At 51.1% G+C, this 26,263-nt stretch overlaps 1 protein-coding gene and 1 long non-coding RNA gene across 19 annotated transcripts in view; one reads left to right on the forward strand and one right to left on the reverse strand.

Annotated features, from left to right (window-relative positions):
• The window catches only part of NCAM1 (neural cell adhesion molecule 1), a 318,154-nt gene extending 297,451 nt beyond the window's left edge, over positions 1-20,703 (forward strand). For 4 of the 18 annotated variants that reach the window (XM_060304049.1, XM_060304051.1, XM_060304052.1 and 1 more), the window contains 5 exons: positions 3,298-3,475; positions 13,233-13,440; positions 14,736-14,852; positions 15,828-16,634; positions 18,073-20,703. In XM_060304049.1, the coding sequence (XP_060160032.1) occupies positions 3,298-3,475; positions 13,233-13,440; positions 14,736-14,852; positions 15,828-16,634; positions 18,073-18,193 (1,431 nt within the window). In that variant the 3' untranslated portion in view covers positions 18,194-20,703. Of the gene's footprint in view, positions 1-3,294; positions 3,476-6,062; positions 8,469-13,232; positions 13,441-14,735; positions 14,853-15,827; positions 16,635-18,072 lie in introns of those variants that run through there. The other 14 variants (XM_060304056.1, XM_060304058.1, XM_060304059.1 and 11 more) reach the window with 4 other exon arrangements.
• LOC132597715 (uncharacterized) lies at positions 8,472-16,816 on the reverse strand. The gene is made up of 4 exons (XR_009564962.1): positions 16,510-16,816; positions 13,857-13,970; positions 13,249-13,375; positions 8,472-12,784 (listed from the first exon to the last, which is right to left on the reverse strand). It is a non-coding gene; the product is annotated as an uncharacterized lncRNA (long non-coding RNA).
• Positions 20,704-26,263: the final 5,560 nt, after the last annotated feature.

Here is a 26,263-nt window from a genome sequence, read left to right on the forward strand (position 1 = left end):
CACAGCAGCGTGCAAAACCCAGGGGGGTGGGGGCGGCCTCTGTGCCTGGCAGGTGGCTCCTGGGTCCGGGTTAGGGTTTTACATTCCAAGATTGACTTGCAGCCTTTAGGTCATGTCTACGCTGAGACCATTCTTTTTTTCAGTCCCCTATTTTATATTTTTGAATTGAAATGCAGTTGATTTTACAGCGTTGTGTTAATTACTTCTGTACAGCAAAGTGACTCCATTATACATATATACACATTCTTTTTCTAATACTCTTTTCCATTATGGTTTATCATAGGATATTGAATATGGTCCTCTGTGCTACGTATAGCATGGATAAACACACTGAGACCATTTTAAAAACCTCTAAAATGATTTTGGTGATGACAAATCCATACCATGATTGATTTTTCTGCTTCCTAAATTTTTCTACGAAGTTATCTTGCCATCACCCAGTACATTTTGCAAATAACATACTGATATCTGATAATCACACTTGGATAAAGTGTGTATCATAGGCCAGGCGTGCAGGCCCATGATCGCATGCATTTTCTTCTCCCCAAGAACCCTACGAAGTTGGTCTTAAGGATTATCCCCACTTTACAGAGGAAGTAAGTGAGGCTTATGCAGTCAGTGACCGCATGACTCATACAGCCAGGAAGCCAGGGTTTGAATCCAGGTCTGTGTGCCTGAAGAGATGGGGTCCTTAGCCCCCGGCCTGGGCTGCCTCAGGTCCTAAACCAGTTCCTTCCCTCACCCCACCCCCAGTGCTCATGCAGCCCACCTGAGCTGTTGTCACCCTGCTGTCCGGCTACCAGTGAGCCTGGCCATAAGCCTTTTCTTCTGGGTTTGCCCACCACCCATCTAAGATTTCTGACAGTCCACCTTTCATCCCCGACCCCCAAACTGAAAATCACCCCATTGTGGCTTTTTGGTGTTTTTTGGTTTTAGAATGACCCTTGGCCATTGCCTTCCACAACCAATTGCTGAGAGGTTTAGAGGCAGCATCCGAGCATTGGAAATAGCCTCTTGCTAGGATTTCTTGCCCATAGAAAATAATGAACTTGAGAGGAGTTTTCTTTCTTCAGATAGCCCCCAAAATAGGCTTTTCCCGGGAAGTCTGACCTACTCCCTATCTGCCTTTTGATCAGCCCTGCTTGAAGTACCATGGGAGCCCTAAGCCGGTTATGTTTGCAGAGAGTCCGCGCAGCACAGAGCCCTCCCGGGCACACGTCTCAGCCGCTGGGCAGCCTGTCAGTCCACTCAGCCCTCTCCTCCTTAACTGTGAAGTCAGGCGCGAGCCTGTTGTTGGAGGAGGAGCCTCAGTTGACTTTCCTAAGGCCCAGCCCAGAGGCACCACCATCTGAGAGGTCCCTGTGGTTTCCTTGCTGTGGAGTAGGATTCAGGGACTGGGCAGGTGGTCCCATGGAGCCCACTGGAAGTGGGCAGTGTGGGGGGAGGATGTTATTATGTGTTGTTATGCTGATGTGGCCCAACAGACATGGGACCCAATTCCAGCTTTACCATTTAGCGGCATGGGACCTGAATAGGTCACCCAGTCTTCCATAATCTCCATTTCTCCATCAATAAAATGGAGAGAGCTTATCAAGCTGTTGTAAAGATTAGTTATAACGTAAGCAAAGAACCTGAAATGTGCCTGACACTTGGAAAACTCTGTACGTGGTAACTGTGATAATCACTGCTATGATGCAGGCTGGGGCTGGAAATAGCTCCCTTATGAGGCCACATCAGGTGTCAGTGTTCCAGAAGAGCCGTCCCAGCTGTGCCAGGCAGGCCTGCCTTGAAGAGACAACTGGGGCAAAGCACTGCGATATGTTAGACTTCGACAACCGTAACTGTCCTCTCCCTTCCACCTCAAATCCTAACATGTGCTAAACATTACTATTATTATACGTTATTAATATGTATTACGTAATGTAATGTTTGCTTTATATTCTGGCTCTCTCTTCTGTATGATGTTTGCCAAGGAAAGAAGCCTTTCAGAGAAAGAGGACAAAAACAGCTGAATTTCTTCATTTTAAATTAAAATGGGGCACGTGCTGACACGCTCGGGAGCCAACTTAGAGCCACAGCCTGGCTTCCAGTTAGACTCTGAGGACATAAGCACCCCCTTCCAGCATTTCCCCACACTGGTCATGGCCATGACACGAGTGCTATCCCATTCCTAAAGGTATCCCTTTGGCTGGTACAAAGCATTTTTCTGGGAAGACGGCTGGCTTTCCTATAATGTAACTCTTCCTGAAGCCTCAGCCATGGGCTAGACCACCTTCCAGGTGACACTGCTAGCATGTTCTGCTCTTCCAGGGAGCAGCCCATCATCCAGTAGACATGCGTCGACGGCTCCCACCCAGAACAAACTCACTGGCAAACGTGTAGGATAGAACTGAAAGAACATTTGAGAAAAGAGGGGCACCTATGACTCCAGCTTCGTGCCTGAAATTATGCCCTGGGCAGTGCTCTGCTGAGCTGAGTGTACCTTGTAGGCACTCTGGGCACCTCAGCCTTGGACCTGACAGAAGAATTCACACCTGTGACACCTCCAGCTCCAGTCTCAGAGAGCAGGTCACACTGCACGCAATAGGACGATCCAGTTCAGTGCAGTAGATGTGTGTTGAGCTCCCTTCTACGAAAGGCTTTGGGCCCAGAGGCTCTTGGCCACAGCTCGACTGCCCATGTGGCTTGGGGAAGTCACCTGACCTCTCCCTCCCTTCCCCGTCATCAGCGTTAGTAAGGGCCAGGCAGAAGCACTGGCAGGCTTGTTGTAGGGATGCAGGGAGAAAATGTGCAGAAAGCCTTTAGTCCAATGCCTGGCACGTAGTGGGTGCTCCATGAATGATAGTGTTTATTTTTAATAAAAGTGGAATCTGTGCAGTGTTCCCATGTCAGGGAGGTGAGTCACACACCTGAGTGTGACCAACATTCTGAAACAGGCCAAGAAACACAGTTGTTGGATTACTCTTCTAGGTCATCCTTAGGCCACGGGCCAGCATTCCAGAGTGTAGCTTGGGTCCCTGCACGCTCTCAAGGTGGTGCACGGGACATTGAAGGGTTGGCCCCATGCCACACTGGCGGTCTGCCGCTGTTTGTATTTGCAGGCAGGCGACGTTGACCTCCTGACCTGCATGATCAATTACCTTTGGGTTTTTCAGGCTGGTTAAGAGTAAAGACCATGTCCTATCTTTGGTTTTTATTTCTGACTCCCTTATGTTCCTCCTGTTAGCTGGTCTTAGCAGCTATTTCACCTAAAGCTTTCTGGTGTCTTGTATCTTCCTTGCCGGTTTCTCCCAGAAGCTCTCCTCCGAATGGAAACCAGAGATCAGGCTCCCATCTGGCAGTGACCACGTCATGCTCAAGTCCCTGGACTGGAATGCCGAGTACGAGGTCTATGTGGTGGCTGAGAACCAGCAGGGAAAGTCCAAAGCAGCTCACTTTGTGTTCAGGACCTCGGCCCAGCCCACAGCCATCCCAGGTATGACGGCTTTGCTTTCTGTGAGTTTCCCGCTTTGGATTAACGCACAAGTGCCGCACCTCCTAATGTGCCTGAACAGCCCCTGACAACTCGCTTGCTTACAGCCATCCTCATGATCGGTTGCCCATGCAAAGCTTAGTTTTGCTTTGTACCTAGCTGTGCAGTAGGTTGAGATGGCCTGGACCCCCAGGAAGGCTTGGCCAAGCCTCCTGAGTGAGGGTCCTTTGTCATTCAGCCTTGGAGGACTGACGATAAGCCAGTCCGTAGGACCCCTCAGATGGGAGAGACCCCAGCTCCAGCCAAGCTTTGGATGCTGGTTGAGGAAGGATCCTTTTTCGAGACCTTATCTGCTATCTACCATTTCATACAAGGACCACGTAACTGTTTTGAAGCACTTTCTCTCTGATGCTTGCTTACCTGCACAGCTGTGGTCCAAATCTCTTCTCTGTGGGAACCCCAAGAGAAGGGACATATGGTGCCCAGTTAGTTAGTTAAAAATCCTCCCTGCCAAGGGCCTTTCAATTGAAACAAAGATTAAACCGAGCCACTTGAAACAGAACAAGTGGAGAAAGTAGACGCTGGAAACCCCCATCCATGAAAGGCAGTCCAGTCTGCTAGAGGCCGGCATGGGAGCAGCTCTCCCAGGAGATGCAGATCTGTCTCTAGGGATCCAGGACCAGCTCAAGTGTGGGAATAAAGTGAGAGTTCTGCTTTCTGGCCCAGCTGCCTCGCTTCTGATGGCCAGTCTCCTCAATGACCTAATTCCTCGGAGCAGAAAGAGATCTTCATCGCCCCTCTCTGCTTTTCCAGAGCAGCCGTATGCCAACCACAGGCAGGAGAGGTGGGCATAGAATATGCAGCTGCAGCCTAGTGGAGGGGTCCCCGTAAACGCTCTGCAGTGTCCAAGTATGGTAGGAAGATGCTCCCACCTCCCGGTGGCCTTCGTCTGGCCTCCATTATGCCTGTCCTGTCTAGAGTGCTTGCCCCCAGCTCTCAGCTCAGTGATCACGATTGCTGTTTCCAGAGGGAGAGAGGCCAGAAAGGACATGGGCTACTGTGACACAGGGCTGTGTGTGTGGAAGTGCGTTGGTCGAGCAGCAGCAAAGTAAGATCAGTGTGTGCTTCCCGATGGTTGGTTGCACATAAGTGTGTGTATCTGATGGATGTGTGTGGGCCCCCAGGGAGTTGGCGGCCATAGATGAGAGGTGTCCATGGTCCTCCCCTCTGCACTGACAGGGAGGCCCCTTAGCATAGGCTAGGGTGGGTGTCTCTCTGCAGGCACTGGTCATGTGGTCAGTGATGAAGCCAAGGTATCTGGTTGTGACTGTAAACGATGTTCTCCTCACTGCTTCGTAGGCTGTCCAAATAGAGGTGTCCCTTTCTATTCTCTGCCCCTTCTTTCTCTGCATTCTTGGGTCAGTTTTTCCCTGGAATTGACAGTCTGATGGGAGTGTTCAGATCTGCTCGGCTTTTATGGGGCACTTAGGAGATGGGGGAGTGAGAAGCCTTGAGGGATTCCTTTGCAGTGAGACAGATTTCTATGGGCATCTGCTTCCCCGGGTAAGACCTCGTAGGTGGTGATTCCGACATGCTGCGTTCCCAGGCTGGGTACTGCCGGCGGCATCAGCTTCTGAGCTTGGAGAAGTTGGGGCCACTGGGTGTCAGATACAGAAATTCTGGGAAGACCAGTCCCCCGAGTCCTGCCCACTAGGGTTGTCAGAGTCCTTCTGGCTAATCTCCCAGGCTCCCAGTTACAGGGGAGGGCTGGAGGGGCTACTCACCTCCCCAAGAGGGCTTCGGGCTCTACTGCATAGGTTTTAGAAGGAGGTTGCTTGGTTGGACGTCTCTGGGACCTGCGAATAAAACCTCTGAATTACGAGATGTACGTTCACGGTGGAATTCTCTGGTCCGTGGGTGGTGGAGGTGAGAGGTGCAGAACTAGATTCTCTTTAAGAGCACTGTGGGTGGGGGGATGGTACAACAGGAAGAAGAGTCCGATTTATTGCCGAAAAGGTGGCCCCCATCCTTGCATACAGTTTGCTGCACATACTGCAGTGATCAGATGCCTCTCTACCCCAACGTGTAAAAAGCTCTAGAGGCTATAGAAGGCTGTGGGGAGACTCCTGACTGCACCTTAGAGACCTCCCCTGATCAAAGGTAACACTTTCCTAATCAGACTCTTGTATTTGCCTGTGGAGGCTTCTGTTCTCTCACTTTAATTTCATTTGCTCGCTGACCCCTAACCCCTGAATTCACCCCGCTGTGCTGCTTCTGGCCTTGCTGAGCTTAGGAACTGGCCTTATGGTGATAATATGGCACTGAACTCTTCTCTAACCTTTGTCAGTTTAATTTACAAAGTTGAATTAACCTTTGATTCTTGCATTTTCTATATTTGACCTATTTTTTTTTCTTTTTATCTATTTTTTTTCTCTGTTTCTGTCTCTTCCTTCTCTTTCCTCCTTCCCCCTCCCTTTCCTGTGTCTGTCGTCACACATATCACCTTGGACGTCACTGGGACATCCCCACTGCCACATTTGTTTTTAAACAACCACATTCTCTCTGGGGACCCATTGCTTGGCACCTGCAGCGACCTTGGGAGGCTCCACCACGTCCTCTACCTTTGTCTCATTGCTTTTCTCTGCAGTGACTCTTCTCTTGCTCTGTTAGGAACTTGAATGCCAAAAAACTAAATTTGCCTAAGAGCCCGGTTCCTATGAGAATGATCAGTGCCCCCTTTGGAAGGATCTGTCAGGACTGCCATGGCCACAGCACCAAGCTGTCTGAGCAAGAGGAAGGTTTGGCAATTGGAAAAAGCTGGACCTCCACACTTATTACCCTTCACAGATACTTTTGTGCCACTTCATAAGGAGTTTGCCCCCCTTTTCATAGCAGTATAAAAATGTTTGGGAGCTCTTCTCTTTACACCCTCTCTCTCTCTATATATATATATATTAAAAGAACAACAACAAAAAACCATTACATTAGGTTTACAGAAAAGCTTCTGCACATCTGCTACTGGTTGCATTTCTGGTTCTTACCTGAAAATGTTGTAGCAGAGAAGGATTTCTAAGTACTCTCTAAAGCTTGCATCAGATTGTTAAAATCACCCCGTGTCCCCATTGTAACCCTGTGCTCCTCTGCTGCCCTTCAATAAGTAGTTGGCTTCGCTTGCATTTAAGTGCCCCTGGTAAGCCCGCTGCGATTCACAGGAGCATTTTGCTGGCATGATGGGCAAAGTAAGTCGCCCTGTTGCCCATGCAGCGGAAGAACTCGGATTTGTTGAGTATTTTCTGGGGCTGATCCTGGGAGGCGCTTTGGTCCTGGTAGTATAACCAGCACCTGATGCTGGCTCTGTGAACAGGGCCAACCTAGGACGTGCCCGGCACCTATGGGCTCTGGAAGGTGCGTGTCTCCCAGTCAGGGTGATACCTGCTGCATGGCTACAAGTCAGCCACAGACCTCGTGTCTTGGCGGGTGTGACCCAACTGTGACCCACATTATCGCATAAGCATCAGTGCCCCAGGTTGGAAGCATCCACTGTGAGCCTGGCGCAAGTCGCGCCCCCTGCCCACACATGCTCAGTAGAGCGCGAGGCAGGGCCAGCCCAGAGTGCCCATAAATTGGAACCCAGCCAGCCTGTCATACTGCCCGAGTGCCCCGACCCCCTGTCGGTCAGTGGTTTCAATGACATTTTGAAAATTCTGGTGGAAGCCAGCTGCCCCTCTGCTGTTGGGGGTAGCCCCCGCCATGCCCAGGAGAGGAGGTGAGGTGTGTTTGTTAAAAGTTCCCCGTAGAGACTCGAGTGAATCCTGCTCAGTGGCGTCCGTATCTGAGCTCAGGGGTACCTTCTCCTGAATAAAAACTCCCCCCTCCGTTGTGGTCACATATCATTCCACATATCTCATCTCTGAGCATCTCCACAGAAGTCTGATTTTTGTTCATTTTGGTTTCTTTACTTTTCGGTTCTGTTGTCATTTTTTAATGTTCAACGACTAGCCTTTCTCTTTGGGAATCCAAATGATCCTGTGGTCTGCGGGGCAGAGCTGCCCGTGGCAGTGGGCACAGGCCCGTGTCCCCAGCGCTGGTAGTTTAGAGGGTCAGGTACACACACCGGCGGCCACAGGCCACCCAACGGCTCAGCCAGGCAGCGCCTCTCGCCCTGGCCCCGTTGGCCTCCAGCCCCGCCGTGAACCTCTCCCCCAGGCTCCCCGATCTCCCGTCCCACCATGGCAGCGGGAGCAGACACGGTTCTTAGGCACAAGGCAGAGTATCAAGGAGAGGCCCATGGTGCCTCCGGGCCCGGCGTAGAATCCCAGGGCCATTAGGAAGGCAAAGGAGGGAGACATGGTCCTCACGCAGGTCACCCATCACTGTCCCCTGACTCCCGGCAGGCTCTTGGTATCATCTTCGGCAGAAGTTGCATATTCACCCAGGAGGGCCCATCTCAGAGGTCTGCCCCACCCTGGTCCCAGTCCCATAGGCAAGGGCCTATGTCTGTGTTTCTGAAGATCTGGCCCAAAGTGTGGGGAGGCCTGACATCCATGACCCTGTCCCCTCAGCTCATTCTGGGCCAGGCAGGCCTCAGCTGAAGCAACGTTGGGGTCATTGCATTGGCCCCATTCGGATAGGCCCGTGGTTTGTAAGGGACGCCCTTTCGGGAGACAGCATTCAGGCACGCCCGCCCCCACCGGACACTGAGCCACCCTCATGGTGGCTGCAGCCCTCAGCCCCGCCGGGAGCCCCTGAGACAGGCCCTGAAGGAGGGAACGCTCGCTGCCCCGCTCAGCCGCCCTGCCCCCGCGCCCTGTCTCAGTGCTGCCTGATCTCGACACGCCACAGGGCTTCTCTGCTCGTGTTTTGCAATATTTATACGGCAGGTTTGGATCACGTTTTTCTACTAATAAGAATGCTAACATTGTTGTGTAGATAATCAGCGAGGCCTTGATGAAGTTTACACCTTTGCATTATTAAAGGAAATAACAGTTCATGTGAACTCACCAGCGTGTTTGGATTTTATTTGATAGTTGTGTATCCTACAAAGTGCCAAAATCCCTTTGCCTCCACCTCACAGGTACCTGGATTACTTTGATTGCCCCAGAGAGCCCTTTAAATTGGACCCCAAACTCATAGCTTGCTGAGTGGAGTTCTAGTCAAAGGAATCACTTTCCCTTCCTCATGAGGAGTGATGCAGTTTTCTCAGCTCTCCTAAGAGCTGCTGTGGGTCACCGCCTCCTTGGACTTCCCCCAGCAGACAGGGCGAGGGGAAAGTGCCTTTGCGGAGCCAGAAGGTGGTCACCTTGGGATCAGGGGCACACTCTGGGCCACCGGAACCACAACTCTGTTGCAAGTTCTCGCGATTGCACGGCTCCCTTAACGACTTCATATCCGAGGCTTCACAGAGTGACGTGGTGACAGAGAGAATCTAAGAGAAAGGTCTCATTGGCAAGCCCTATTCTCTCTATAATCACACTTAGTTGGATGCCTCCTGAAAGCCCCAAGACCAGCCGTCTATTCAGCAGATTCCAGGAAGGAACAAGCAGACGAGTGAACCAGAACCTCAGCTTAATTGGTCTGAGAGGCGGAGGCGGGAGGGGGCACTTCTGCACTGATGTCCCGTGACACAGTGACTTGGGCCCCCTCAACTGCAAGGTGGGAGATGTCTTCCCATTTTGAGGCATTTATGAGCATAGGCACTTGTAGGTCTCAGTCTTGGGCAAGCCAGGTGTTCAGTGCCGACACCTCCCAGACCAGGAACCACAGAGGATGTGCAGCCCCAGCTCCATAGCCCTACCGTTCAGCGCAGCTCTAAGCCCAGAGGTTGTGGAGGAACTGCTCCCAAGAAGCACTCTATGTATGCAGGTGTGCAGATGGGGTAGCCAGGAGATGTCAGGGGAAGGTCATGCAAAGATAGACCCCAAAGTTGTTTTCTTTTCCTTTTGTCAAATGTTAAGCAGGATGCAGGAGATAACCTTTGTCCTTCTAGTTTCCTGGACTAAACAATTCTGTCGCAGCCACCAAGAGGTAATGAATGTTGGCTTGACTTGGGTACGCTTTCATTTGCGTTCTGTGTTTCCTTTATTTACAGTTTTTTGTAAATCTCCACACATCCTTTCTCCAGCTTGAGGGGTACCTCACTTCCTCTGGAAGTCTAGACTCTTAATGGTGAACTGGGTGGTCCCTTGGGGATAAGTCTTTTTTCTCTCCATCCATCAAGTACATCAGTTAGGTCAGGGCCACCAGGTAAGACTGCACAGCTCATCCTTGGGTGGGGAGTCATAGGAACAGCTGTTATTCATTGTAATGCAGGCAGAAAACTTAGAAACAGTGGTCCTCAAAGTCTGGGGTGCATAAGAATCGCTGGGGAGCTCCGTCAAATCCTGAGCCTCAGCCCCAGAGATTCTGACTGGGTAGAATGGGGGAACCCCAGAATCTGAATTCTTAACAAAGCACCCCAGGAATTCTGCTGCAGGTGGAGAAACATTATGCTGAAAGGTATTTACTTTTCAACTAAAGATACAATCATAAGAATCAATGAATAAAGATGGGACCTACCAATTGTCCTGCAGGAAAAAGTCCTGCTCAGTTCACACTGTGGAGGACATGGACATTAGGGAATCTGTACCCTGTGCTGGGGACTGTAGGACACCTAACATGCAATGACAGGCCCTTAGAGTTGAAGAGGACCTGAAGACATCCTCTATCCTAGGCTCTGCCCAGTGCAGGAACCTCAGCCAGAGCATTATGGTATCCCGGCCAAGGGATTTTCCAGCCTCTTCTTGAATGCCGCTGGCAACAGGGAGCTCTTCCAAGGCAGCTCACGCCACACTTAAATAGCTCTTGTGTGTTAGTTCTGTCTCATGTGAGCTCAAGTTTGCCTCCTACCCCCATAGTTGCCATCCACTAGGGACACTGAATAAGACTGCTTCCTTCTCATGTCACACCTTTAAATATTTGGAGACAGTGTTCTCATCTCCAAGGCTAAACACTGTTCCTTTGTTCAACAAATATTCTTTGAACATTTCTTATAAGTTGGGTTGTCCTAGATGCTGGGGAGACAAGAGACAGGGTACCTGCCAGGATATTCTAGAGGGCGGGGCAGCCAGATAAAAGCATGTCAATGAACAGAAAATGACAGATAGTGGTAAGAGGAGCATAAAACAGGGTAATGTGGTAGGTACTGGGTAGAGGTGCCTGAGTAGATAAGAGATCAGGGCAGGGGAGGGGGGAACCTCTGCAAGAAGGTGACATTTGAGCTGAACCTGCAAGAAAGCAAAGAGCCACCACAGGGTGCCGGGGCTGGAGGGTTCCAGGCACTATGACAGGAACGGGCTGGGCGTGGTGAGCAGATAGAATGGAGCTGCTCCCGGCTAGAGCACAGGGATTGGAGGCAGGGCTCAGTGCCCTGAGTTGTGATGGTCAGAGGAGTGGGAGAGTCCACAGCACGTGTAACACCTTTTAGACCAAGGGAAAGAATTTGAATTTTATATCAAATGTGAGAGAAGACCATTGCCCTACCTTCTGTTTTATATCAGTCTCGTTGCCCTCCTGGCCCTTGGAGGTGTTGGCCTTGGCCTTCAGAGCAGTGCAGCCCTCTGATGGATCTGCTGAGCCCAGAGCACAGGTGGATAACGGCTGCTTCTCCCACACCGAGCAGCTTTGCAGTGGTTTGTTTTTCTTCCTTAGAGACCTGACTAGTTCCCTAAAACCGTATTTATGTATAAACCTCAGAACATGGTGTTAGTGCCTTTGAGTCCAAAAATACAGACATTCTTTCCCCACGAAAATACCTTAGGCTCCTTCTGCAGGAAGTAGACACTATTGGGTATAGGTGTCAGGTGGCCTCCAGCCCTGAGTCGTGGGATGGGGAGGAAGCCCAAGGCCGTATTTCTTCCCTGTTCAGGGAAGCAGCTTTGGTATTCTGACCAAGAAGGCCTGCGTGGCTTTCTTTGCTTTTGTGTGTGGATGTGTGAGCGCCACGGGGGAGCAGAGTGGACGGTGTGCTACTGGGGAGAAGACCGGCTCTAGCTGACCGCAGGGACCCATGGCCAGTTTCCTGCTGCCAAAGCCCGGAGACAGAGTGGTCAGAGCTGGGTCCTCTGAGCATGGAGCCCGTTGCCAGACTCGGGCCTTCCTGGGGAACAGGCTGTGTCTTCAGTGTGGGTTGAAAGGGACCAGTGGGGGAGCCTGAGGAGGGGCTGGGAAGCAAGAGCAAGGTCCCAAGGAGGCAAAAATATTCAAGATCCTAGGAGGTTCCTCCAGCGCAGGCCCAGCTGAGCCCTGGGTGCCAGGAATTAGGTTGTGAGTGGTCGTCTCTTATGTGCTGGCCAGTGCTTATACACTGAATTGAAGTTAGAAATAAGGGCCATCAGAATAGGACAGCAGTTGAAGGAGCCCCGCCATGCCTGAGCAGGGCCCCTGGGACACACAGAGGGCCTCCCAGGAGCACAAACCACATGGAGACAGAGTGTGTGGCCCATCTCTGTCACCTTGGGTTACCTGTTCTTTCCATTATTTGGCACGTGATGTGGCCAGAGGCCCCTGGGCCTGGCCCAGATTCAGCAAAGGCCCTGTGAGACCCAGGTTGTGTTGGCCACAGTTCCTGCCTCCAGTCAATACGCCTGGGTGACCCAAGTGGGTCCAGAGGACACAGGAAGCTTCAGACAAGGTCTGGTGGTACGATGGGGCTGCCCCTCTGGAACCCTGTCCCCCCAGAAGAAAAATGAAGCAGGGTACCCACTTTTCAGCCTGGGGTCATGTTTTCCACACTGGCTTCCACAGAGCTCTGCATGGGTCCTTGCTTCCCCCAGCACAGCCTTCTGCCTCCCAGATGCTGGTGGGAATCACCAAGCGGGCAGGGGTCCACCGCAGGCACCTAGCACCAATCACGAGGGGGCCCTATGGAACCGAGCCTGGGGTCCTTCTGTGATACCATCAATAGCCCAGGGCCCCCAGGGGATTCTAGATGGACACCAGGGAGTAAGACACAGAGGTTGAGTCATTCCAGTGAGTCCAGCTGGAGCGGGGATGCCAGGCGCTGCTCAAAGGTGAGAATGTGTGTCCGTCTGTGGTAGGCACGCGTCCTGTGTGAGTGAGCCTGTCGTGCGTGGGTCATCTCTGGGTGAGTCGGCTGGGTTTCTTGAAATCTGATCCAAGCCTGCCTGGCTCCCAGATGGTGAGTATTCCCAGCCCTTCCGCCTCGCCCTCTGGGCCGAGCGAGGCCCCCATATCTCCAGAGTAAGTGGCTTCATTCGTCTCCCTGGTGCAATGAAGAAGGAGATGGTCCAAAGTCGGGATCCTCTGGAGCGGCTCCTAAAGAGGGGGAAGGAAGCGCGCAGGTGCACGGGGCGTCTTGATGTGTCTGACGTCCCCACAAGCCCAAAGGAAGCCCTGGGAACCCTCTGTCGCCCCATCTGGGACCCTGTCCCTGGCAGCTCCCAGGGCTCACGGGGAGACCAACTGAGTGTGGGTTGAGAGCAGGGATGGAGACACATTGCCCAGTCTCCTCCTGACGTGTGGGTGCCTTGTGCCCTTGTCCCCTGGTCTATGAGAGGAGGCTGCCATCCCTCCCTCTTGAAGAAAGAGACGCTGTTGTCTCAACACCTGGGGGTAGAGAGGCCCCAGGGAAAGTGTCACTCTGAACACAGATGCCACAGCTGTCCTGTGGGCTCTACCCCACCCCCAGGGCTGTTGCTCAGCAGGTCCAGGTCTGCATCTCAGTGTACTAACCAGCACCATCCCTCTCTCCCTCCCCCACAAGCCAACGGCAGCCCCACCTCAGGCCTGAGCACAGGCGCCATCGTGGGCATCCTCGTCGTCACCTTTGTCCTGCTGCTGGTGGCCGTGGATGTCACCTGCTACTTCCTGAACAAGTGTGGCCTGCTCATGTGCATCGCCGTCAACCTGTGCGGAAAAGCCGGGCCTGGAGCCAAGGGCAAGGACATGGAGGAGGGCAAAGCCGCCTTCTCGTGAGTGCAGACCCGCCCGCTGCTGCGGAGCGCTACACTCTGCCCCGGCCTGGGGCCCAGCGAGGGAGCCACCTTAGCTTCCCCATTGGAAACCCCGAGGGGAGCAGAGCATTAGCGAACTGTCTCTCAAAGCATGGTCTTCAGGGGTACCCGTTTAAAAAGCAGACAGCTGGACCCAACCCCACATCTAGAATCGCATAGACGTTTGAAATCCCTCCATAGGTCAAAATGAGGGGAATTGTCAGAGCTAAGCCTGGAGGGGAGCTACCATGGAGGGGTCAGCATTTGAGAGACACACTTGCCTTGCTGCCGTTCATGCATCCATCATTCAACAAATATTTACGGTGCAGCCGCTACAGGCACGGCACCATCCCCAGGCATTAGGGGACAGCAGTGAACAAAGCAGATGAAAGTACCTGTCCTCCTGGAGGACGATCCAGCATCCTCCTGCAGGATGTGCTCCAGCATCTCTGGAGAAACAGATCCTGAGCCAAATAGCAGGAACCTTCACAGACTGTCACTGGGTGGGGCTGAGGTGGAGCGAGGCGAGAAGGGACAGAGCAAGGAAATCAGTTGTTAGCGCCACCCCATGCCAGGCACTGTATATACACACACATACGTCATGTACTTATACATGTATGTACATGCACACACACATGTACACATGTTTTACTCACATATACGTATAGCTATACTTATACATGTATGTACTTACATATACTTATACGTATACACATACATATACATACATCATATACTTACACGTATACATACTTACATATATGTATAGCTATACTTATACATGTATGTACATACATATACACATGCATATACATACATCGTATACTTACACGTATACATACTTACATATACGTACACATATACTTATATATACATCATACACTTATCCGTGTTCGTACTTACGTATACATATACACATATGCGTACATACTTACGTGTATACAAATATAGATGACTTGAGCACTGGACTGTGCCAGGCACTGTGCTAAGCACTTTATATCCATTATCTCAGTTAATGTTCGTAACGTCTAGGCAAGGTAGAGACTGTTATCTGCCCCATTCTCCAGGTGAGGAAACGGAGGTATGAGTGAGCAGGTCACACGGCCAGCAAGAGCGGAGGCTGAGATGCCGCACTTGACTCTGGTTCTGGATCCCACCCCCCCCCCACCCCAGCCTCGAGCGAGGCACAGGTGCCTGAGCCATAGCTGGCTTCCCTGGGAGCCCCCTGCATCCCCCAGCTCCCTGGGATGGAACCAGCAGAGCTGTCTCCACAGGAAAGATGAGACCAAGGAACCCATCGTGGAGGTGCGTACTGAGGAGGAACGGACCCCAAACCACGACGGAGGGAAACACACAGAGCCCAACGAGACCACGCCGCTGACGGAGCCCGAGTACGTGGGCGGGGCGGGCTGCCACCTCCTTGGCACAGCCTCACAGCCACCACATCTCCCTGTGCACAGCTCCATGCTTCCCACCCACGGCTCCCCAGCCGAGCATGGCAGGCTAGAATTCTGGAGTGCTGGGCCAGGAATGCCTGACCCCGCTCTCTCCCTAGAGAGGAGGCATTCCTGATTCTACCTGGGTGGCTGTGGGTGCCTTAAAGGCTCCGTGCATACATGGGATCCCTAGACGCTGTGCCCAGCTCACACACACATTCTGGAAATGGCTTAAGGAGACAAAACTTCATTGAGAGAGTCTGAGCTTAGCAGATTCTGTTTAGGATTTCCAAGAACTCTAGGGTTTTCTGCCTTCTTCCTAAAAGGGCGAGGGAAGCTGGGGCCCTGGTAAAAACTCCCTGGTTCTCCTGGTCTCGGAAGCCTTGGGGACCCCCAGTCAGAGCCACATCCAGCTGTGATGGTAATGACCACGGGGGTATCGTGGGTCCTGTGGGTTTGAAGGAAATGGAGTTTAATGGAAGCACAAAATCTCTGGCTGGACCACCCACAGCCCTGAGGGACCACGGGGAGCCCTCTTCGTCTCAGGGGCAGGTGGGCCCAGTTCCCCAGGGACCTGCGGTGGTGGACGCTGAGCTCCAGCTGGCCTCTCCCTGAGTCGAGATGCAGGCAGGGGTCCGAAAGGGCCACCAGGGCTGCAGGGAAGGGAGCCCGTGTTCGGGAGGGGAGTCAGCAGGGAGGAAGGTGACAGGCCCTGTTAGACTGCCGAGTTCTCTGTTGTCTCCTGTGTCCTCTTCTGCCCGCCTGGGCGTGTGCTTCCTCTGACGTCCTCCTCTCTCTGTGGGCCTGTGTCCATGCCTGTGCGTCCCCGCATGCCAGCCCCCGGCCCCCGCCTTGGCCTCCGCCCTTCCCGGCTTCTCTGTCCGTCTCAGCTTCATCGTCTATCTCTTCTACTTCCTGTCCTCCCCACAGGCTGCCTGCTGACACCACAGCCACTGTTGAGGACATGCTGCCTTCTGTCACCACCGTCACCGCTAACTCTGACACTATCACCGAAACCTTTGCCACTGCTCAGAACAGCCCCACCAGTGAGACCACCACCCTCACCTCCAGTATCGCCCCTGTGGCCACGGCCACCCCTGATTCAAACTCTGTGCCCTCCGGCCAGGCCACCCCTTCCAAGGGGCCCGGCGTCGCCGCCACCTCCCCGCCCCCAGCCTCAGCCCCCAAGGTCGCCCCCCTCGTTGACCTGAGCGACCCCCCGACCTCAGCCCCCGCCGCCAGCAACCTGTCCTCTAGCGTCCTGGCAAACCAGGGGGGCGTGCTCAGCCCCAGCGCCCCTGCCAGTGCGGGCGAGGCCCCCAAGGCCCCTCCGGCCAGCAAGCCGGTCCCCTCCCCGGCCGGGGCAGCCGGTCCCCTAGCAGTGGCACCGACGACCCCCACCCCAGAAGTCCCCCAGGCCAAGCAGGAGGCTCCCGGCACCAAAGGTCCGGACCCTGAGCCCACCCAGCCCGGCACCGCGAAGAGCCCGGCCGAGGCAGCCAGGGCCCTCGCCAGCCCGAAGAGCGAGGCGGCCTCCATCAGCACCACAAACCCTGCCCAGGGCGAGGACTTTAAAATGGACGAAGGGAACTTCAAGACCCCAGATATTGACCTTGCAAAGGATGTTTTTGCAGCCCTGGGCTCTCCTGCTCCCGCCGCTGGGGCCAGTGGACAAGCCCCTGAGCTTGCTCCTTCCACTGCCGACGGCTCTGTTCCTCCTGCACCAGCCAAGACCGAGTACGGCCTCTCTCTGTCCATTGTCGTCGGGTGGTGTCCCGTGGTGGTGGTGTGCGTTTGTGCTGTGTCCTCCCTGTTAGATGTGTCTTCAGCCTACTCCAGAGCTTCTCGGAGGCGACTGTCAGCCAGGGGCTGGGCCGAGGCAGAGAGTGGGGGCAGGCAGCAGGCCCGGCAGGCAGCCGCCTGCTGACTAATTAGGTCACGTTAATTAGGTTTTATCCTTATCGTCCTAGCAGTGGCGTCTGTTGCCCCTGGAGGAGCCTTTGCATTCGGGCCACTGATGAGCGTAGCTTGGGAAGTGAGCTAAGGAGGACAAGGTGCCCTGATCGGCGACACTGGGACCCACAGACAGTGTGTCATCCAGGGCAAGACCGAGTCCCCACCAGAATGGCACGGGTATTCGGGGAAGTAAAGAGGCAGACCCTGAGGCTCGTGTGGGGAGAGGATCTGTGTGGTCTAGAAGGCCCTGTCACACTCCAACCGACACACCTACCCACCCACCCTTGCTTCTCCTGCCCTTGAGGGACTGGGAAGACGCAGAGCTCCCAAGCACTGAATGACTGCTGGGTCTTCCAAGTTCGAGGCCAGGTCCTTCAGCTTACAGGTTTCTTCAGTGTGAGGCCAAAATGCAGGGGCACCAGCTGGGGCTGGGGTCTGAGTCTGCTCTGGTGTGTCCTTAAGCCAGATTCTCACTCTTGGGACTGAGTCAGACAGAGGTTTTTATAGAGGCTCCTGTGGCTGCCCCCAGATAAGCGGAGCCCCCAGATAAGAGCAGCAAGGGGACCCTCCCCAGGAGCCCCGAATCTGTCAGAAAATAAAAGGACAGCCCCGCCCGCCCAGCTCCCCTGCAGCCCGGCAGCCCACTCTGGCCTCTCACCAGACTCCCATGGAAAGCTGCCTCAGTAACAAAGAGCATTTTCTTACCCTGCCCTGGCAAGCCATAGAGGCCTCACCAGGAAAGGCAGAGCACAGAGGGGTGGGGGTGAGGACAGGCAAGCGCAGGTGGTTTGCAGAGGGCCCCCTGGGATCAGTACCAGGGAGCCCAACATACATGATTTATACCAAGCTGGGCTGCTGCAGCCATGCAGCATGAGGAAAAGCCTGCACCTGCTGCACTTGCACCAGCCCAGGTAAAGCTGGAGCCCCTGGCCTCAGATTAGGGCCGGAAGGGCTCCTTCCGCTGATTCAGTGGCTCTCTACTTTGGCTGCAAGTTAGAACCACTTGGGTGCTTTTAAAAGTCACCACATTCATAGCACTTAAATCAGGATTTCTGGGGACACGGCCCAGGCATCAGTGATTTTTAGAGACTCCAGGTGATCCTGACGTGCAGCTGAGTTTGGAGACCAGTGCTCTAACTGGAGCCCCCTTTGAGGAACTGGCCAGACGGTGCGTTACTGCAGACCGTGGTCTCAGTGCTGTTTTCCTGATTCTCCGCAGGAAGGGTCCTGTAGAAGCAAAGCCGGAGTGCCAGGAGACAGAAACGAAGCCAGCGCCAGCCGAAGTCAAGACGGTCCCCAACGATGCCACACAAACAAAGGAGAACGAGAGCAAAGCATGATGGGTGACGAGACACCAGCAAAGATCAAAATTAAAAGTGACACAACAGCTTCACCAGAGCATCTCCAATATCTCATACACACACACACACACACACACACACACACACACACACACATCTCATTCCTCTAGTGTCTTTTGCCTTTAAAAAAAAAACTAAGCAGATCAACGTGGGATCTCCTTTTTGTAGCTTTATAGAAAGGGTTCCTTTGCTGCGCACTCACTTGTAAGAAAATGAGACAAAAAGGTGAAACCCACAGCCAAACTAGGACTCTCCGTTCCCTGAAACCATTTAAAAATCAAACAAAAGGACCCCAAATTAAGAATCTAGGAAGCTCAGAAAAATAAAATCTCTAGGTTCAGGAAGACCGCACTTGGTGTTGCCCAACTGGCACAGACCAGGTTCAGAGAAATACTTCCAGACACTAAGACTAACCGAATGAACAAAGTCCAAGTTTATTTTTATACTTTCAGTCGAGTTTGAACTCTGTAAAACCTCATAAATAAGTTATAATTTCTGTTCACTTTGTATTTGTCCAGTATGCAAAGTGTGTCACCCTTTCTAGCTGAATTCAATTCCCACATAGACTCTTGTTTTGTAGGAAGAATGCCAAATTGCAGCTTCTGGGGGTAGATCTCAATTTGCAGTATTCGGATTTCTTTTCCTTTCCTTTACTTTTTCCTTCTTTTTTTTTTACCTTTCTGCCAACTTTGCTTTCCAGTGTTTACAAGTTGACAAATGTTTGACTTCAGTTGTGTTTCAATGTCTGTGTAAAAGAGCTGCCTTTTTTTTAAGTTACAAGTACTGCCCAGGGGTGTAGGATCGTCACAGGACAGCTTCACGAAATCTGATTGTTTACAGTGGCTCTTCCCCCCTTTCTGATTTGAAATTTTTGCCTGTGTGCGACTCAGGTGAAAATTCATCTCGTTCTGGAATGGTTTTGCTTTCGGGTTTTCAGTTCTTTTTTGTTTCCTAGGGGGTTAGACCACTTCTGATTAGCTACCACCTGCCTGTTATCTGTGAAAAGGATCTGCTCCCCAGGCATCCCTGTCCTTCCTTTTGAAGGACTCTTAGGCTTTGTTGAATGAAGCAGAGAAGATTGTATAGTTGGGGCTGGTCTTGGTGAACACACATTTTTACCCCAAACATCCCCTTTTTTGTAGAAAGCCAAATAAAATATATACGTACAATTTCCTTTCGAGCCCAGAATCTAGATTTGAGCGGAAGAGCATGTGTGCTTCAGGGAATTAGTGTCTTTTTTTGGAAGTCTGTTGAAGTAAAATAACATCGGCCTTCTGTTCACTTGGGCAGCGTTTGTAGAAACAAAAGAGAGAAAAAAAAAAAACCCAACCTACTGTCTGGAGTCATAACACAACTTTCCTGGATTGGAAACCAAGTGGGGGAAAGAAAAATACAGAAACTTTAAGGGGGATGGGAGGGGGGAGAAGGGAAAAGCCAGCCCTTTGTATAGAAATTTTGCTTTTTTTCCTCATTCTACTTTAGAACTGCAAAAGCTTGTGCACTGTGGATGCGTGAACATTTTAGTGTGAAACGTGTTTTTGTCATAGTATTGAAATAAAACTTCAACATAGTTTGGTTGTGGAAGGTATAGCAGATAGTTCAGAAAAAAAATATTCAGGAAACAAAAATAAATCTTAAAAGGAATTGAAGCCTTTAAACAAAGAAAATGAAGTCAAAGCGATTGTGATGATGAAGAAGATGCTAAGTCAGCAGAAATCAGCACCCTGCAGGGACCTTTCGCAAGGTACAAAACAGCAAGAGGTTAGGGTAGCAAGACTTCCCCTGAGTCTGTTCTGTGGGCCACACTCCCCAGTGTTCTGACACTTCTGCAGACTAATCAGTGGCGCTATGCTAGATAATCATATCAAACTGTGAAAAATAATGGTCTTGTCATTTGCTCAGTGTGGGGTTATTTTGCATTTTCTCAGCTCCTGAGGATGGAAATGGAGGATCCCAGTCTACACAGCTCTGGCCCTTTGACATTAGGGCTTGCACAAATCTATGGTTCGAATGCACAGGCCCTCAGGAACAAGTCAGGTGAAGACAGTTGTTAGAGCACACAGAGCACACAGCAGATGGGAGCTCCTGGGCGTCTGAGACAGACGGGGAGGACCCAGCGGGGAGTGGTAGGCTCTTCCGGTTCCCCAGGTTGTCAGTGGAATCAGTTCCTCATCTTGTGATGTTAATGGCTTTGACTACCTAGGCCAAGCCCACACTATACCTCGTCAAGACTGTGCATCTCACTCCAAGGGGTTGTGGTCAAATAAACTGATTTTGGGTTCCGGTGGTTAGGAAGAGAAGGAGGTATGGTCAACCCTCAGATAACCTGGCCCAGGGCAGCTGACTCTCCTGCCCCCTCCCTAAACCCTGGCTCTGCCATTGGCTGGAACCCAAAACTCTGCCAACCTTTCGTTTTGCCTCTCTCCCATCATACAGAGATTTGTCTCTGCAGGCGTGAGCTTTCTTTTCTTTAAAAAAAAAAAAAGAAACAGAGCAATGCTTTCTTTAAAATCAAAGAGGGAGTCACTTAATTTTCAAGACGTTCTATCTTTTACGTTAAAGGATAAAAGCTTATAGTTTTCCTTTTTTTAATTTTTTGAAGGAGAGATCACTCTACCGGTTTCCAGCGGCTATGTGTCTATATGTGTATGTACCATACATATGTATTCACATAAATACCGGCGTGGCCAGATTCTGCTGGAGGGGCACTCAGGTGCCGTGCACGGGGCCTCGGAACCCTGAAGGGCCGTAGTATATATAGTGCAGCTTTGAAGCGGAACGCTATTTTCACACTTTTCTATGGAGCCTTCCGTCCCAGGTTTTCACTGTAGGCTGTCTGTCTGGATGGTGGTTCTCAGATCTCCATTAACATCTCTACCCAGCATTCCCGACTTCGGGGGCCTTCTCTCTTGTTACAAACTTTTTACCAAGTGAAACATCGATACCACCTTTGTTTCCATTCTCACTGGTGTAAATACTGAGTACTAACTGAGAATTTTGACTTTGCATTCTGTCAGAATACTTGTGTTCAATAAAAATTGAAAGAAAAAAAAAGCTCTTGTGGTCCAACTGGGATTTATTTCAGATCCGTGGAAGTCTGGCATGTGAATCAAATGTGGAAATGCCTCTGGTATTTTTTTTTTTTTTTACCTCATTTAAACCCAGGGTCTTGAGTTCATGTTGCCTGAATGATAGTTTTTAGTCTTTTCTCTCAGGTTGTTAGAGGAGTCCTCGTCGAGAAGGGCCAGACATCAGATTCAGAAAGACTGCATTCAAATCCTGGTTCTGCCACTTCCCTGTTGACCTTGGAAGAGTTACCTAATCTCCTCCAGACTCAGTTTCCTCTTTTGACAAACAGGAAATACCAAGCTGTTAGAGTTGGGGTGCTGGGTAATGAACGAAGCAGCATATGGGAAAGACTTGGCACATAGTAGGTGCTCAACGAATGGGAGTAGAGCTGTCGCCTCCCTGGTGTATGATAACATCAAACCCACCTGGAATAACAGTGCACACCTGAGCTCCAAGGTGCCAACGCCGAGGTAGATGCATGAGGCTATTCTAGAATACGTGATGCCTCTCCTTATTCCTTTGTCATCCCATTCAGCTCGTGGAGCCTTAATTCAACCCCTGGGATTTACTGAAACCTCTGAGCTAGACAGAGAGTGAAGAAAACTTTGCCTCAGCTCAGAATTCTCTTGCATACGCTGCTGTCTGGCTGTGTTGGGAAGCAGCAGCCAGTAGAGTTGGGATCATCTATTAGACTATGGAATCAGGAGTTCCTGGGGAAGAGGCCAGGACGAGGGTGAGGCAAGCAAGGAGCCCAGGGAGCAAAATGTAACTCCTTCTCAGGGCCGACCCTGCACCTGCGCGAATCTGAGTGACACCATCTTGCGGGTCTATGGCCCTCACGCTGGTTTCAGCCTGGGGCAGTGGAGCCCTCTCCTGGGGTGGCATCTGCAGCCACTCCCAGAGTTTGTCCCTCCCCTGGCCCTAGGGCCTGTGTAAATGGCACAGAACGACCTGCATCTACGTGACTTCCTGTGCCACGGATTTCCAGCTGCATGTGGGGTGAGGGGCTGTAAGAGCACATTGTTTCTCAGGATGTGGGTAACCCTCTCCATTGATCCATGAGGGCTTGCTTCCGGAGCCTTCCTCCTTCAGGCTAGTCTCCTCTCTGATCCACTAAGCATTTCTTGAGTGTCTCAAGGTGCTCCAGGAGACAGCAGTGAACAAAACACTCTCCGGTGGAATGTGTGTTCCGTGTGGGGCTGAGGATTCTAGACAGGAACCTAGTACATTGTGGAGTCATTGGGCTGTCCACCCGCATTCCAGTTCTCCCCGCTCCTTCCCAGCACCTGACAGGATTACACTTCTCTCTTCACTTCCAGTAGATGTGGCCACGTGGCTTGCTTCCCACAATGATACAGGAGCAGGGGAGTGCATGTCCCTTCCAGGTGGAGCCTTTGAAAGCCAGTGGGTCTCTCCCCTGCCACAGCAGCCAGCAGCAGTGCACGTGGTAGAAGGGCCATCACCTGGGCCCAGAGTGAGGGGTGTGAACAGAGGACCCATGATGGGCGTGGCGTGTGCATGTGGGATCAACCCAGTGAACGTTTTAACAACCAGCTCTCCAAAGAAGGAGGGGAGGGGTGGGTATATAAGTACGGGGTGTGTGTGTGGTGTGTGTGTATGTTTATTAGAAACTTTGCTGATATAAGGAATGCAATTTACAAATAGTAAAACAAACTACTCTATGCTGAAATGCCATGTACCCAATCAATACAGATGCTTTGGTTCATTTTTGCTGAAGTCTTGTATCCATAATCAACCCACGGCTGCAACTGATGGATGAGCGTACTTCCAACATGAATGTTGCCTGATGTATTCACTTATGTTAATAAGCAAGACGAAAGTGACACGATGAAGACCTATGGGTCAGAACTTCACTCATTTATCAGTGGTGAGCAACCTCTTTGCCGAATCAGGTGTAAGTGTTTGAATACTGCTTCAGTTTCTGCTATTCACGGTGTAATGGCTGCAGACGTGACACACTTTGAAGTTTAATCTGCGTCATAAGTATTTGCCCCATCACTTTTTTAAGTCTAGACAAACACACACAGAGAGAACAAAAACAATCAAACCCTGATTTGTAGCCTTACTGATTTCAGGGGTGTGTAAATATTCCCAATATGGCTGATTTCTGCATGTCATCACTGCGTGAGGAGTTAGGTAGAAGTGCACAATAGCACGTACTATATATTAGTATTTCCACAATACAAATAAAAAAGACATAGATAACCTCAAGCACAGGGGTCATCATAATATGGAGTAATAATAATAAACTTCATATAATAATAATAATAATAATAGTAAAATGTTGTAAAACAATGGAGATCTGATGTGTTTTGAGTAGGTACTGCCCTCATTTTTAATGTTTGTTAATTGGAAGTGTATGTAATTTAACTTTTAATATTGACCGTGCTTAACACTGACTTAAATTTCCTGAAAATTTAACAATTGGCTCTTCTGATCCAGTACAAGCTGACTTCAGCATACCACTGGATAACCCTTTATGTTATAAGCCACTTCACCTTGGGATCTGTTACCATAACGTTATTTAGCCTATCACGGCTAAATCAGGGAGTGGTCAGTCCTATGGACAACAATAAGTCCAGGTGAGGGGGGAGGTCAGAGTAGTCTTCTCTGAAATGATGACATGGGGCAGTGACCTGAAAGAAGTGAGCTACTGAACTGTGCAAGTATCTGAACGAAGATATCTCAGGCAGCGAGAACAGCAAGTGCAAAGGTCCTGAGGTAAGGACTTGCCTGGTGTGTTTGATAAAGAGCAAGGAGGGCAGTGTGGCCGGAGCAGAGAGCAAGGGATGGTGTAGGACAGAGGCTGAAGAGGTAGGAGATAAGTCAGTAGTATCCACAGCTAGACCACACAGGGTCTGTAGACTATGGTTAGAATTTTGGCTTTTTCTTCAACTAAGATGGAAAGCCAAAGGAAAATTTTTAGCAGAAGACTGACATGACTTTTAAGTTTTAAAATTGTCACTCTGGCTGCTGGGTAGAGAATAGACCACAGCAGGGGAAGAGAGGAAGTAAGGGTACCAGTTAGGAGGCAATGATGTAGATGAGACAAGATGGAGTGTGTGGGGCAAGCTGGATCCAGTGGAAGTGGATGACCCCCGTTTCACGGAGCTTACACCTAAATAAATATATGAGTCCAGGCTGAGCGTGGTAAGAAATACGCAGTGAGGAAAGGATGCCAGCAGGTCACGAAGGAGGAAGGCTGTTTGATATGGATATCCTCAGGTCTCTGAGGACCTGGCATGAAGCAGAGACCTCAAAACATGAAGCAGCACGTGTTCCATGTACTCAGAGTCTTTCTCGGCTGGCAGGCTTGCGTCTTGGGTCAGACTCTCGAAAGAATATGAAATGAATTTTTTTTTCCAACGTTGAACTCAATTTCTCCTTCAATGTGCCATGCCATGGGGTGGTAGAGATATAATCTCCATCAAACTAAGACCTCAGCCCTCTCAGTGTTGCTGACACGACCCCTAATCGTGTTAATCTCCAAGCCCATCACAGTGATTTTCCCTTCATGCTCCATGTGCCAGAGTTAGTGGAAAAAAATTGTATTTCCTTAATTATGCCAGGCTGTTTCTCACTTACGGGTCCTGGCATGTCCAAGCGTTTCTTACTTTCTCTGGAATCCCCTCCAGCACCCGCAATGCCCACTAATCCTTTACTTTGACTTCATCCTCAGGTCTCGGCTTAAATATCTCCTGATCAGGTAAGTCTCTCCTGACACCTGATCCAGGTTGCATACTCCCCTGTTCGATGTTCTCTCCAGGGCCAGTATACAGCTGGCACTCGCAAGCACAGTTGTATCAGGTTGTTAAAATATTGAAATGCTTCTTCGCTATTGTAAGCAGCTGCTGTCACCCAGCCCCTCACACAGGATCTTTCAGATGCCCCCAAGATCTCACAGCCCAAGGGGTTGCACCTGACCCTGAAGAGGGTCTTCAGGGTTCTATTCTCGTGCTTTAGCTGGTGTCCATAGCTAACATAACCCCACACTTTTTTAAATCTCTAAGTTAATGCTTCTCTTTCCCTCTGGTTCTAAACTTCTCCAGGGCAGGTTCTGTGTATCTTATTCGCTACTTTATCTTGGCACCTCATAAAGCACCTGCCACAAAGTAGGAGGTTGGTACTGGTCTGCTTCACGAATCATGGAGTGAATGAATGCATGAATGAAGCGAACATATCTATATGGACACGAGCCATGGTTCCCTGCCCATGTTCATGTGTATGTGTGTATGTGAGTGTGTGTGTGTGTGTGTGTGTGTGTGTGTGTGTGTGTGTGTGTGTGTAAGTGCAGACAGGGTCTGTACCTGGCCAGGGAAGATGCCTTTGAACTTGAACCACACAGCAGTGCCACTCAGTCTTGAAGAAGTCCACCCTAGGGACCAGGGAAGTGTCTGGTCAAAGGGCTCACATGTGGCTGGAAAGGGTCTGCTCTGCCTGTCCCAGTCCCTGATCACCTTCCTCCAGGCTGGTAACCAAGTCCAGCCAGTGAGCAGCCCCTCCACGATGGAGCCAGGCTGGGAAGACTCGGGTTAGGGGATCATGAAAGGCAAGAACATTGCAGCTGGGTTGACCCCATCCTGTTACTCAAACCCACGGTAATCTGACGGCAGGACTGACCAAGCTAGCCCAGGAACCTCCTTCTGTGGAGTTTCCTCTAAGGGGAGAATCTCTGGAATGGGAGGCTGGTAAGAGCAAACAGAAGGCGAGAGAACATGCTGGTGTGGTCTGTGAAGGCCTCCCGGTCCCCAGGTCTGGGTGTCGGTGTGTTGGCCTGCCGGGGACAGCACTGTGCAGTTGCGTCTTCCTGAACAGGTGAGCCCAGGCGCTTGGCTGTCAAGCCTAGCCCAGAACAAGGAAAGCCACAGGGTCTGTCTGCTTAGAGCACTTCTTGTCACGATGGCCATCAGCAGCCTGCTGGAAATGCGACAGTGAACATGAGGAAGAAGCTTTGACGAG

Source organism: Globicephala melas, chromosome 8 (genome assembly GCF_963455315.2).
Source record: "Globicephala melas chromosome 8, mGloMel1.2, whole genome shotgun sequence".
NCBI classification, from domain to species: domain Eukaryota; kingdom Metazoa; phylum Chordata; class Mammalia; order Artiodactyla; family Delphinidae; genus Globicephala; species Globicephala melas.